We start from the raw sequence: 12022 nt of genomic DNA, 5'->3' as shown, positions 1-12022 counted from the left end.
ACAGACCCAAACTTCGGTAATGTGTGCATTTGGGACGTAATTTACTGGGTTGCAGGGGGAAAATTAAGACAAGACAATCTGACAGGGATAAATCTTGTAGTGACTATACTTTTTAGAGGAAAAAGGGCCCTTGATTTAGCCAATTACCTAACTTTGTGAATTGCTGATAAGTACAACCTAGCCTTGCTCTTTACTGCACCTTTTGAAAATAAATTCATATTTTCAAATGAAAAAAAAATCAAAGCCCTGAAGACTGAAAGTTAGTGAAGATTCTGTCATTCTGTTTGGAAAAAAAATAGATATTAACAAAAAATAACAAAATAAGATAAAACAAATGAATAAAAATAAAAAATAAATAAAGCCATGTTTTGGAGAAGAATGACGAAACAGCTGTAGACAATTGCTGAAAACGAAGATACATCTTAAAAATATTTATAGCAATATATTAGTCTGAAAATTTACCTGACTGTCTTTGTTTGCCTGTCTCTCATCGGCTGCTCTCTCCCGTCGGCCACGCACTCTCCGGGATTTGATCTTCTCCTGTTCTTGAATGATTTCTGCAAGTCTGGCATCGTGTAATTCTATTTCACGCAGTTTTCTTTGGTCGACTATTGCTTTTGTTCTCTGCGAAAACGAAAAGGTCAAGAAGAAGAAAGTTTAAATAGTTTGGCTTTTATAGAACGGTTTCCTCTAAATGTCACTGAAGACGACAGCAGCATCTACAAGTGATTCTGAAATCAAGGAATCAATCATTTATTCATTTGAAAAATTAAACAAACTCCCATCTCCCCCATAATACACAAACAGTAAATATAATGATAGTTGGGGGTGATTTCTCTGGTTACACTTTACATTGTGTAAAGAGAGGGGGAAAGAGTAAAAGAATAATACAGAAAGAGTTAATGCAAGAGGTGTCCTATGAGTGGACATTCTAGACTTGGTGCCATAGAGACACAGTGAGAGGGAAAGAATCACAAGGAGGAGGAGGAGGAAAGAGGAAATGGTAGTAATTATGGGAGGAGTTCAGATTTTGCAGAGAGAAGTTTATGATGGCATAGATTGTGATTATGTTGCTAAAATGTAGAAAAAAAAGGTAACATACTTATAAATATACAAATGAGAATTTTGTTTCATTTAATTCTATTTTAAAGTAATAAATATTAAATTTTCAAAAGAGGAAAGATTGGTTAAAAAAAAAAAAAAGTGAAACTTGTTATCTTCAATTTGGTTTTATGTCAATCCTCACTTATTGACATAAATGTTGGATAATGGCAAAGAATATAATCATAAATACAAGTGGCTGAAATGGGATTTCTGCAAAGGATTTCTAGAAAACTATTACTGAACAAGGTGCATAGCTTGGAGATCAGGGAGTCTTACCAGGTTGAGCTGTTACTTCTCCACATTGACGGGTCCCAGCTGCATTACTACAGACATTTGGTTAGAGTTTTGCAGAAAAGAATTACAAGATGGGTTCTTCAAGCCAAGCCAACTGGCAGGAGATCTAGGGGCAGACCATGAACAAAATGGTTGGATAATATTCATAGTGACAGTTGGTCATGTTTTGGGATCTGACAGGAAAGTGTAATGACAGTTGCTTCCAATAGTACCCTATGGAGAAGGTACCTGAGGACAACCTCCATAATCCTCCCAGGAGTAGTGGGTTGTGAAAATGGATGGTTGGAAATTAGTATTCATTCCATTACTTGTATAAGTACCAAGAAATTTGATAAGAGTGGAATTATGATTATTATATATTCACTTATATTTCCATGGTGACAAAAGTACACTTCTAAAGTTATGTCCATATGATAGGCAACACTTGAGGTTTGTTCGAGAAAACACTTCTCCTCTAATTTACAAAATACAACTGCTGTGGTCAGACTGACCACAGGGTCAAGAGTTCAAACTTGAATCCATCTATTATGTGTTGTGCCCTAACTGACACCTCTTTGCTTGACTGATTTTGTTCTCATTTCATGGTCAAGTGGTTAACTGTTGGAAATAAAGGAGGCATGTTCTAGCAAGAATCCTTTCTCACTATGGCAACACAAATATAAAACAGAGAAACTTACCAAAACTTGTAATATTTCATCACATTTTTGTTAGTTTAACGAAATTTGTTTTAAAAAATCCGCAAGAATGAGCCTTTTTCCAAATATATAAACCCACTCAAACCCTGTTAGGGGAACAGCTTAGACAGCTCCCAAATCAGGCTTCAGCCTTATTTCCTTTAAAATCTTTCAAATTTGGATAAATTCTTAACTAATCAATCATCATTTTATTATTATTATTATTATTATTATTATTAAGATAAGGACAACAAACTGGTAGAATTTTTAGCAAACTGGCCAAAATGTTTATTGACATTTCATCCATCTTTACGTTCAGAGTTCAAATTTTGCCAAGGTTGATTTTAACCTTTCATCCTTTCGGGGTCGATAAAATAAGTACCAGTTATACACTGGGGTTGATATAATTGACTTAACCCCATCTCCAAAATGTTAAGCCTAGTGCCTATAGCAGAAAAAAATAAAGTAGGTTTCTTTAAGCCATGAAGGGCCAAACACCATAGGGGGCAATACAATGAAGAATTTTTCTTTTCAAAACCGATCAATAGGGATTGAAAACATTTTGTGACGTGTACACAAAGGATAACAATGTATTGGTTTAACAACTGAAATTCCCAAAAGAGGGAGAAACTAAAACACTGTCTAGGGTTATCCGTTGAAAGAAAAACCTACAAAAAAATCCACGGAAAAGAATAAGTAAAAGCTAACAGAATCATTACTACACTGGATAAAAATACTTGGCAGCATTTTGTCCATCTTTTATTTCAGAGTTCAAACGCTGCTGAGGATCACTTTGCCTGTTCATCCTTCTGGGGTTGATGGACTTGCCTAACTCCCTCTCTCCAAAAATCTCAAGCCATGTGTCTATACTAAAAGGGGAATTTATCATTCAGTTGTCTCGCTTTTACTGTGTGCTTTCACTACACTGCTGAGTGCAGCTCTATGTGCCTTGGGTATGTGCTGTACTTTCTTTTCATGCTGCTATTTTCACTGCTTTGAAAGTGCTCTAACTAAGATGTGTGCAGCATCTAGCAGTGCAATTTTTTATAACGTCCAGAAGGTTTTATTTGTCTTTTTTTTTTATAATCATACCTGAAACACCTATTATTATAGGGATCATTTCCATTTTTACTATCCTTATTATTATAAATAAGGCAGTGAGATGACATGCTTAGCACATACTCAGTTAAAATTTCACTGAGGCCTTCTTTGCTTTTCTTTTGGAGCTGATAAAATAAGTACCAGTTGAGTACTGGGGGTTGATGTAGTCAACTTACAAGCTTCTCCCAAATTGCTGACCTTGAGTCAAAGTTTAAAATCATTAAAGTGGTGAACTGGCAGAATCATTAGCATGTTGGACAAAATGCTTAGAGGTAATTCTATTTCAGTTCTTTATGCCCTGAGTTCAAATTCAGCTGAAGTTTACTTTTCTTTTGGGGTCAATAAAATAAGTACCCATTGAGCACAGGGGCTGACGTAATCAACTTGGCATCTTCCCTAAAATTGTTAGCTTGAACAAAAAAATCATTATTATTATTAGTAATAGTAGTAGTACTGGTGTAGAGGCGTGTGGCTTAGTGGTTAGGGTGTTAGCATCATGATCGTAAGATTGTGGTTTCGATTCCTGGAGCGGGCGATGCATTGTGTTCTTGTGCAAAACACTTCATTTCATGTTGCTCCAGTCCACTCAGCTGGCAAAAATGAGTAACGCTGTGATGGACTGGCGTCCCGTCCAGTTGGGGAACACATATGCCATTGAAACCGGGAAACCGGGCCCATGAGCCTGGCTAGGCTTTAAAGGGGCGCAAAAAAAAAAAAAGTAGTAGCACAAGCACATTGTTAAAGGCAGATCCATAAGGATTCCCTTGCACCAGATTTTCAACAATATCTTAGTTCTTTGTTTCTACTTCCTCTAAACCTTCTTTTAACTATAGATGGTTCCATAGAATAACCTGTTAGTATGTGGACAAGCTGTCACAGGTATAAAATGTGTTAACCGTCTCAGTCAATCATTTAATCTCCCAAGTGTTGAAAGAATAAAGGAAACTGTTGAAAGAACTGAAACATACCTTATGTTCTTGTTCTTGGATTAACTGTGCAAGTTCCTGAAGAAACATGAAATATTATCCTCAGAAAAGACAGATTAGCAAAAACAAAACAAAAACAAGACTGGATAAATCTGCTTTCTTTTACAAACTCAAAAGACAATCTGCACGCTTGTCAACGACCGTAAAAAAAAAAAAAGACAATAGGCAAACGAATAATTTGTTGGTTTGTATCTCATCAATCTACATGCCTATCAAGGTGGGGGGAAAAAAAGAGAAAACTATTAAAAAAAAATTTAATAATCTATTGAGGTTTTATTTCTGGAACATTAAAGGTAAAGTCTTCATTGTGTTGATCTTTTCCATATGAACCATGTGAGAACATTTGACCAAAATGTAGGGAATGGTCAAGAGTCAAAAGATAGAAACCTACAGGGTAGAATGATGGAGAAATTACGATTTTGAACTGTTGAGGACACTATCGCAAGTTCAAAACTTACAACAGTCATTATCTGTTGTTCCTGGCAGCAAGTTCTGTCGTTAACAGTAAGAAGGATATCTAGCCATAAGAACAATTGGCCCCTTATATACATTGACAGTTGTGCGCTTGGACTCCCAAATCAACATTGTTCATGGGAATTTATTTTTAACAAGATACAAGGTCAATTTTGATAGAGAAGTGCCGACTGAATTGACCCTGAAGGGTATTTGCAGGAAGCTGTTCATTGATTCCAGAAAGAAGGGAAAGGGGCAGAAGTTGAGCCCGCAACAGAGAGAGAACAGACTAGAAACTATAAAGTATTTTGCTCCCTATTCCATTTGATCCTAAAATTACCCCTTACCATTATCACCGAGAGACAGAAATAAGTGAGACGTACCTCGTCCTGATACTCTTGTAGCAGTTTCTGTTCAGTAACGTCTGCAGTAGGTGGCAGCACGTAGAAGTCACTGAAGTCACCGTTGTCCTCAAGTTGACCGCTATGACGAACTCTGGAGAAGGATAGCAAATATAAATCAAACAATATCAATTTAAAAAACAAACAATAAACCGCTGGTAAACATGGCCTCACCAGGCACATTGTAGGAGAGTGAAGAGAGGTGTGTGTGTGTGTGTGTGTGTAGGGGGAGTTGAGTTGAGATTTATTCAGAATTTTAGCTTGGTTTCGTTAAGTTGTGATTGGATATTTCATATAAATTACTGTGGAATGTGAGTACAAGTGTAGTGGATACAAGTGTTGTGGGTTGTGGATGTTTGGGTACAGGTATATATATCATTGTATGAGTTCAGGTGTTGTGGATAAAGAAGGAAAGGTCTTGTGATTACGGGAGTACAGTTGCAGCGGGTTTGACAATATAGATGCTGTAGATATATAAGTGTATTAAGTGTAGGAGTAGATGTGCTGTGGGGACAAGAGTGCACATGTTAAGGATATAGTGGACCCACAGGTGTACAAGTGTTATGGGCATGGGGGTAGAGGTACAAGGTTATAGGTGTGGGTGAGTACCAATGTGTAAGTGTTAGAGATGTGGCATCGAGGAGTATGAGTGAAGTGAACAGAGTTACTTACTTGACATTGGAAGGGGGAGTCTTTAAGTGAAGATTGTCAACATTTTCTCTGAGGTCCTCAACAGCATCTGGAAATAGGGAGGACATATTGTTAGATTGTCTAGGATGTATGTGTGTGTATGTAACACAAACACAGATATTATGTAGGATGTGTGGGATATACACACACATATGGAATTCTGTATGATGTGTGGTAACACAGTGCAACATAAACAAGGCATACATGGATTCATACATACAAACACACCCATAATCTCATGGGCCCGGTTTCTGTGGCATATGTGTCCCGCTCAGCTGGACGGGACGCCAGTCCATCATAGCGTTACCCAAGAAACAGGAAAAGAGAGTTAGAGAAAGTTGTGGCAAAAGAGTACAACAGGGGTCGCCACCCCCCCACCCACCCCCATCGGAGCCTTGTGGAGCTTTTAGGTGTTTTCGGCTCAATAAACACATACAAAGCCTGGTCAGGGAATCGAAACCGCGATCCTCTGACCGCGAGTTCGCTGCCCTAACCACTGGGCCATTGTGCCTCCACATAATCTAACATACATATATCAAAAGACACACATAAATAGAGATACATTGACACACACACACACAAACGTAGAAGACAGTACAGGACTTGCACATACTTTTGTGAACTTTTATGCTTAAAACTGAATGCTCATAACAGAGTGGACCCTGCAAAAGGCTTCCAAGGGCCAGGCGGTGTGGGTAAACCATGGATTAGGCCTACCATCTAAAAAGAATAAAAAGTTCCTCCAGCAGGCTTCAGTACAGTTTCCATGGATCAAATTTCATTTTACAAGGCTTTGCTCAAGCAAAGAGCTATAGTAGAAGACGCTTGCCCGAAGTGTCATAGCCTGGGATTGAACCTGAAATCATGCAGTTGCAAAGCAAACTGATTAACCACCACCATCACTCCAAACTGCAAGACCCACTTCCTCCACTCATCACCACCACCATCATCAACTTACCAGGAGAAAACGTGGTCAGTCGTGCTTCTTCTGATTGCTCAGCCAGTTTCTTCTCAATCTTCTCCCGTTCTCTCTTCAATTGGCGTTCTCTTTTCTTCTCTAGGTATCGATCGTACTTCCTCTTCTCTTTCTCTTGCATTTGTCGGGCTAATTCCTAATTAGAGAGAAAAATATCGTCATTTTATTGCTTTCTTTTCCCTGCTTGCATGAATCAGAAGATAGTAAATTGGGACAAGCAGAGCCTTTTCTACAACTGGATGCCCTTCCTGTCATCAACATCCCCGCTCACTTCCAAGCAAGGTAAACTCCCAGTCTATTGAACAACAATCAAGACATGATTATGCAAAGAACTGGAAACAAACAAACAGCTTACAAATATTGTACAAGTCAAGAAGCCCTAAGACAGACGTTTAGAGTGGATTGCAAGCAAAGGACACTGTCAGCAGGGCCATTGCTTACAACTAGATTAAGTGAATACATGTGATGAAAAGGGAACTATGAACTGACACAAATACATACAAGTACACAGCCACACACACACACACAAATTAAATCCTCCTTCTGGTATAATAATTCTTTTGTATGAAGTCTGTGGATATAAATGGATCCTTCATGTGTATTCAGTAAAAAGAGAATTCCTGATGGATGACTACATATGGTAGCTGATACCCACGGAAGAGCTTTGTAAAGCATGCTATAAGATTATCAGATGATTATATATATACACATACATATATGCTTCTTTCAGTTTTTGCCTACCAAATCAACTCCCAAGGCTTTGGTTAACCCAGGGCTACAGCAGAAAGCACATGCCCAAGGTGTCATGCAGTGGGACTGAACCCAAAACTGCATGTTTGGAAAGCACTAAGTGGTTTATATATATATATATTATATATATATATATATATATATATTAATTAATTTATTTGTTTGTTTTAGGAACAGTGAATCTTGAAGCAAATAAAGCTATAAATATTTACATGCTATTACTTATAGCTCTATGTACTTCAAGATTCATCAATCTTAAAAATAATTATTCCATGTTCTTGAAGTTTCTAAATTTTTATATCATCAATAAATAATCCCATTTACAGAGGGAATCCATGTTGGGAGTAGAGTTTTCTACAGTTGGATGCCCCTTCTATCACCAACCCTCACTTATTTTTCATGGTTAGACGTTGTTCACAGAAGACTGGACACAAACACCACCACTTGTATGATGGTGATGCTTGTTTACAGCCATCACATGATATCAAGACAAGAGGGGACACACACAATGGGAATCTTCTAGTTTCCTATTTCTTTACTACCCACAAGGGGCTAAACACAGACAGGACAAACAAGCGGATTAAGTCGATTATATTGACCCCAGTGTGTAACTGGTACTTATTTAATCGACCCTGAAAGGATGAAAGGCAAAGTCGACCTCGGAGGAATTTGAACCCAGAACGTAGCGGCAGACGAAATACCGCTAAGCATTTTGCCCGGCGTGCTAACGTTTCTGCCAACTCGCCTTCCAGTTTCCATCTACCGATTCCACTCCCAAGGCTTTGGTCAGCCCAGGGCTGTAGTAGAAGACACTTGTCCAAGGTGCTCTGCAATGGGACCAAACCTGAGACGATACGGTCGGAAAGCAAGCTTGTTAACCACACAGCCAAGCCTTCACCTACACACACACACACACACACAATCCCACCCTTGTTCCGTAATATTCGCCGCACCAATGCCCCAACCCAACCTCCATCCCCACACTGTTACCATGACAACTCTTGACTCAATAAAAAGCCAGATACTCACCTCATCATCACACTCCATCACACTTTTATCATTCTGCTCCTGTTTCAAGAATTCCTGGTACACCTGCTGGGCAATTTTCTGATCCTCCTGGGACCTACAGAGAGACAAACAGACAGACAGACAAAGGTTAGCTAGTTACTGCATTAGAACTGTAATGATGATGATGATGATGGTGACAGCATACACATTTATACACACCTACATTCTCCCACACACCTACACATTTACACACACATTCGTTCGTGTCCGTTGCCAGCCTCGTCTGGCCCCCGTGCCGGTGGCACGTAAAATCACCATCCGTTCGTGGCCGTTTGCCAGCACCGTCTGGCACCTGTGCAGGTGGCATGTAAAAAGCACCCACTACACTCGCGGAGTGGTTGGCGTTAGGAAGGGCATCCAGCTGTAGAAACACTGCCAGATCAGACTGGGCCTGATGCAGCCTTCTGGCTTCACAGCCCCCCGGTTGACCCGTCCAACCCATGCTAGCATGGAAAGCGGACGCTAAATGATGATGATTCTCCCACAAACACACACACATTGAGTGAGCTTCTTCATCAGTCCTTCTCAACCAGGGTCCATATAACAAAATTGTAAATAAATTAAGGATCCACAATAGAATTTGAAGGGACCCTGAAAATTTTTTACTTTATATGTATGTATGCATTGGTATGTATTACAAGAAATATCTGGGTTTCTTTCCCTAACATTGTACATAGTTCAACCTACCACAAATTAATGTGTGAGAAACAAAAGAGGAATTTTAAGACGTTTCTAGAAAACTAGTTTTTAAACGTGAAATGGCCATGGAGATCCACCAGAATAAAATAGTAATCAAAGGGGTCCATAGATAAAAAGTGGTTGAGAACCCCTGCTCTATGTGGTCACTTAACTCACTAAAAATAGCAGCCAAATCTACCTTTTACTACACCACACCTAGTCATTGGACAATGAAGTCCCAGAAAGAAAAAAATGCTGGGTTGTTTGAGGTTGGAACAACTTTGTATCATAAATCTGATGAGTAAAGGACTGACCGACCCAGGGTTAAATGCCACCACCACCACCCACTTCTAATTCAGTGGCTATCTGGTGGTCCACAGGAACCTCCAGATGTCCAACAGTTATGATATGGTTGAGAATAGAGAGGAAAGATTGTGTGTGAGAGAGAGAGAGGAAAATATAATTTGCATATATGAGAGGAGGAGGAAGAAGATGTGCATTTGAAAAGGGAAGAAAAGGAGGAAGGGAGAGTTGAAAAGAGACAGAGAGTGCATGTGTGTATGATAGAGGAAGAGAGTAAAGGAGGAGGAGTTAATGTGTAGGGGGGAGGAGATTTTGAGGGAGATAATTTGCATTTAAGAGAGGCAGAAAGATAGAGTGAATGTTTATATGTGAGAGGAAGGGGAGAGAGAGAGAGAGAGATGTGAAGTAGTAAGAGGAGGAGGAGGAAAAGAATGTGCAGGTGAGAGAGAAAGAGAGTGGAGAGGTGACATGAGATGCAGTGTGTGGTGAGGGTTAGGGTGAGTGATCAATGGATGGACCGACCCCCCCACCACCACCATTACATATGGCCACTACATCCTAATCCATCGCCAGCACCAGCACCACCACCACCATTACTTCTACATCCCTTATTCATAATACCATCCTGCTACGGCATTCTGAGACACCCCACCACCACCACCACTACAGTCACCACCATCATCATCATCATGCCTACATTTCTACCACTACAACAACCACTACACCACCACATAACACCACTATCACTACAAGCTACACCACCACCAACACTACCACCACTACTACCACTACAGTCACCACCATTACCGTCCCTACATTTCTACCACTACAACAACCACATAACACCACTAGCACTACAAGCTACCCCACCACCATCATCACTACACTGCCAGCTCCACGTAGCCACCCTCGCCAACCCCCATTCAAATTTGAAAGGAAATACTTGTAAGAGTCCTCAGTAAATGTCCAGTAGTGGTAGCAGTGACCAAATAGCCAAGAGTGAACAGATGGAAATCAATACCACCCCACCCACCCACCACCATTATCATCATCATCATCTTTTTTTTGTTTCCTCAGCAGTCGGCAATGAAAAGAAATATCGGTGGATTAACAATAAGGTGTCATTGTTTGCAGTGTATTGATTAACAGGGTTCTTCTAGGTGCAGTATTGACTACAGTGTTAGGGTGGTAGTAGATACTTAGTGAACAGGGTTCTGGGTGCAGTGGTAGTGGTGATGGTGGAGGCGGGCCATCCGGCAAGGCCATAAAATTGTGCTGTTAGACCAGTGCAACATTCCGTGTGGTGCAATTGCGCAGGGATCAGAACCGACATCAAGTGCTTTAGTGGTGGTGGTGACGGTGGTAAGGGGCATTGTTTTCAGGCCTCCATGGGGTCTGGTGACGCTGGTGATAGGAGTATCTCAGACATTTTGAAAGGGTGCAAGTTACCTTAATTTTTTTTGTTTTTCCTTGTGGACGGGGGGGGGGGGGTACCAGCTATTCATGGACCCCTTCTGATTCCCAGGACCCAGGATCAATGTGCTAGCTCTGATAACAATGTTAGGTGGTAGTTAGTAACCATATATAGACATGCAGCGGTGTCTAGTAGGAAAAAGATTGGCGTTAGTGGGAGCATAGTAGGACACAGTGGGACTGAACCCGGAACCATGTGGTTCGGAAGCAAGCTACTTACCACACAGAGATAGTGAGATGTTGTTGCAGTGAGTGTATAATAGAGTGAGTACTATTACCAGAAAGGTTCTAAGGTTTTATACAAAACATGGTGGTCAAAAGAAGAGGGAAGGGTGTTAAAAAGAGAACTAAGGACTAATAATTATAAACACCTATTTCTTTATTGCCCACAAGGGGCTAAACACAGAGAGGACAAACAAGGACAGACAAATGGATTAAGTTGATTAAGTTAATTTAATTAAGTTAATTTTTTGGCTCAAAAAGCAAAAAGCAAGGCCATGTAGGGGGACATGGAGTTATGTACAGGGAGGGTGTTCATGTAAAGAGTTCAGGTCATTTCTGGTCAAGAGAGACTTTGAACCGAGCGGTCGTCGGCATCTTCACTATCTCGTCCGGCAGCTTATTCCACGGATCCGCAACCCGGATGGAGAAAGCCCCTCTCCTTCGATTGAGATGAAATTGTCGTAGATAGAGCTTTTCGGGAGTGACCCTGCAGCCGATTAAATTGACCCCCCAGTGCGTAACTGGTACTTAATTTATCGACCCCGAAAGGATGAAAGGCAAAGTCAACCTCGGCTGAATTTGAACTCAAAACGTAGCGGCAGACGAAATACAGGTAAGCATTTCGCCAGGTGTGCTAAGATTTCTGCCAGCTCGCCGCCTTTAATAATTATAAAAGAGAACCATCCGTTTGTGACCGTTGCCAGCGCCGCCCCGACTGGCCTCGTGCCGGTGGCACGTAAAAAGCACCATCCATTCGTGGCCGTTGCCAGCCTTGCCTGGCCCCCATGCCGGTGGCACATAAAAGCACCATCCGTTCGTGGCCGTTGCCAGCCTCGCCTGGCCCCCATG

The 12022-nt window shown here is 40.7% G+C and overlaps 1 protein-coding gene across 6 annotated transcripts in view; it reads right to left on the bottom strand.

Moving 5' to 3' along the window:
- Positions 1-12022, bottom strand: part of LOC115224845 (zinc finger CCCH domain-containing protein 13) — a 159220-nt gene that overhangs the window by 24010 nt on the left and 123188 nt on the right. For 5 of the 6 annotated variants that reach the window (XM_036513672.1, XM_029795786.2, XM_029795785.2 and 2 more), the window contains exons 4-9: positions 8459-8552; positions 6662-6815; positions 5686-5752; positions 4996-5107; positions 4142-4177; positions 463-624 (exon numbers count right to left, since the gene is read on the bottom strand). In XM_036513672.1, the coding sequence (XP_036369565.1) occupies positions 463-624; positions 4142-4177; positions 4996-5107; positions 5686-5752; positions 6662-6815; positions 8459-8552 (625 nt within the window). The remainder of the gene's footprint in view (positions 1-462; positions 625-4141; positions 4178-4995; positions 5108-5685; positions 5753-6661; positions 6816-8458; positions 8553-12022) is intronic. The other variant, XM_036513673.1, reaches the window with a different exon arrangement.

Source organism: Octopus sinensis, linkage group LG26 (genome assembly GCF_006345805.1).
Source record: "Octopus sinensis linkage group LG26, ASM634580v1, whole genome shotgun sequence".
Taxonomy (NCBI): domain Eukaryota; kingdom Metazoa; phylum Mollusca; class Cephalopoda; order Octopoda; family Octopodidae; genus Octopus; species Octopus sinensis.
The sequence above is the reverse complement of the archived record's forward strand: the minus strand, read 5'-3'. Positions and strand labels throughout refer to the sequence as shown.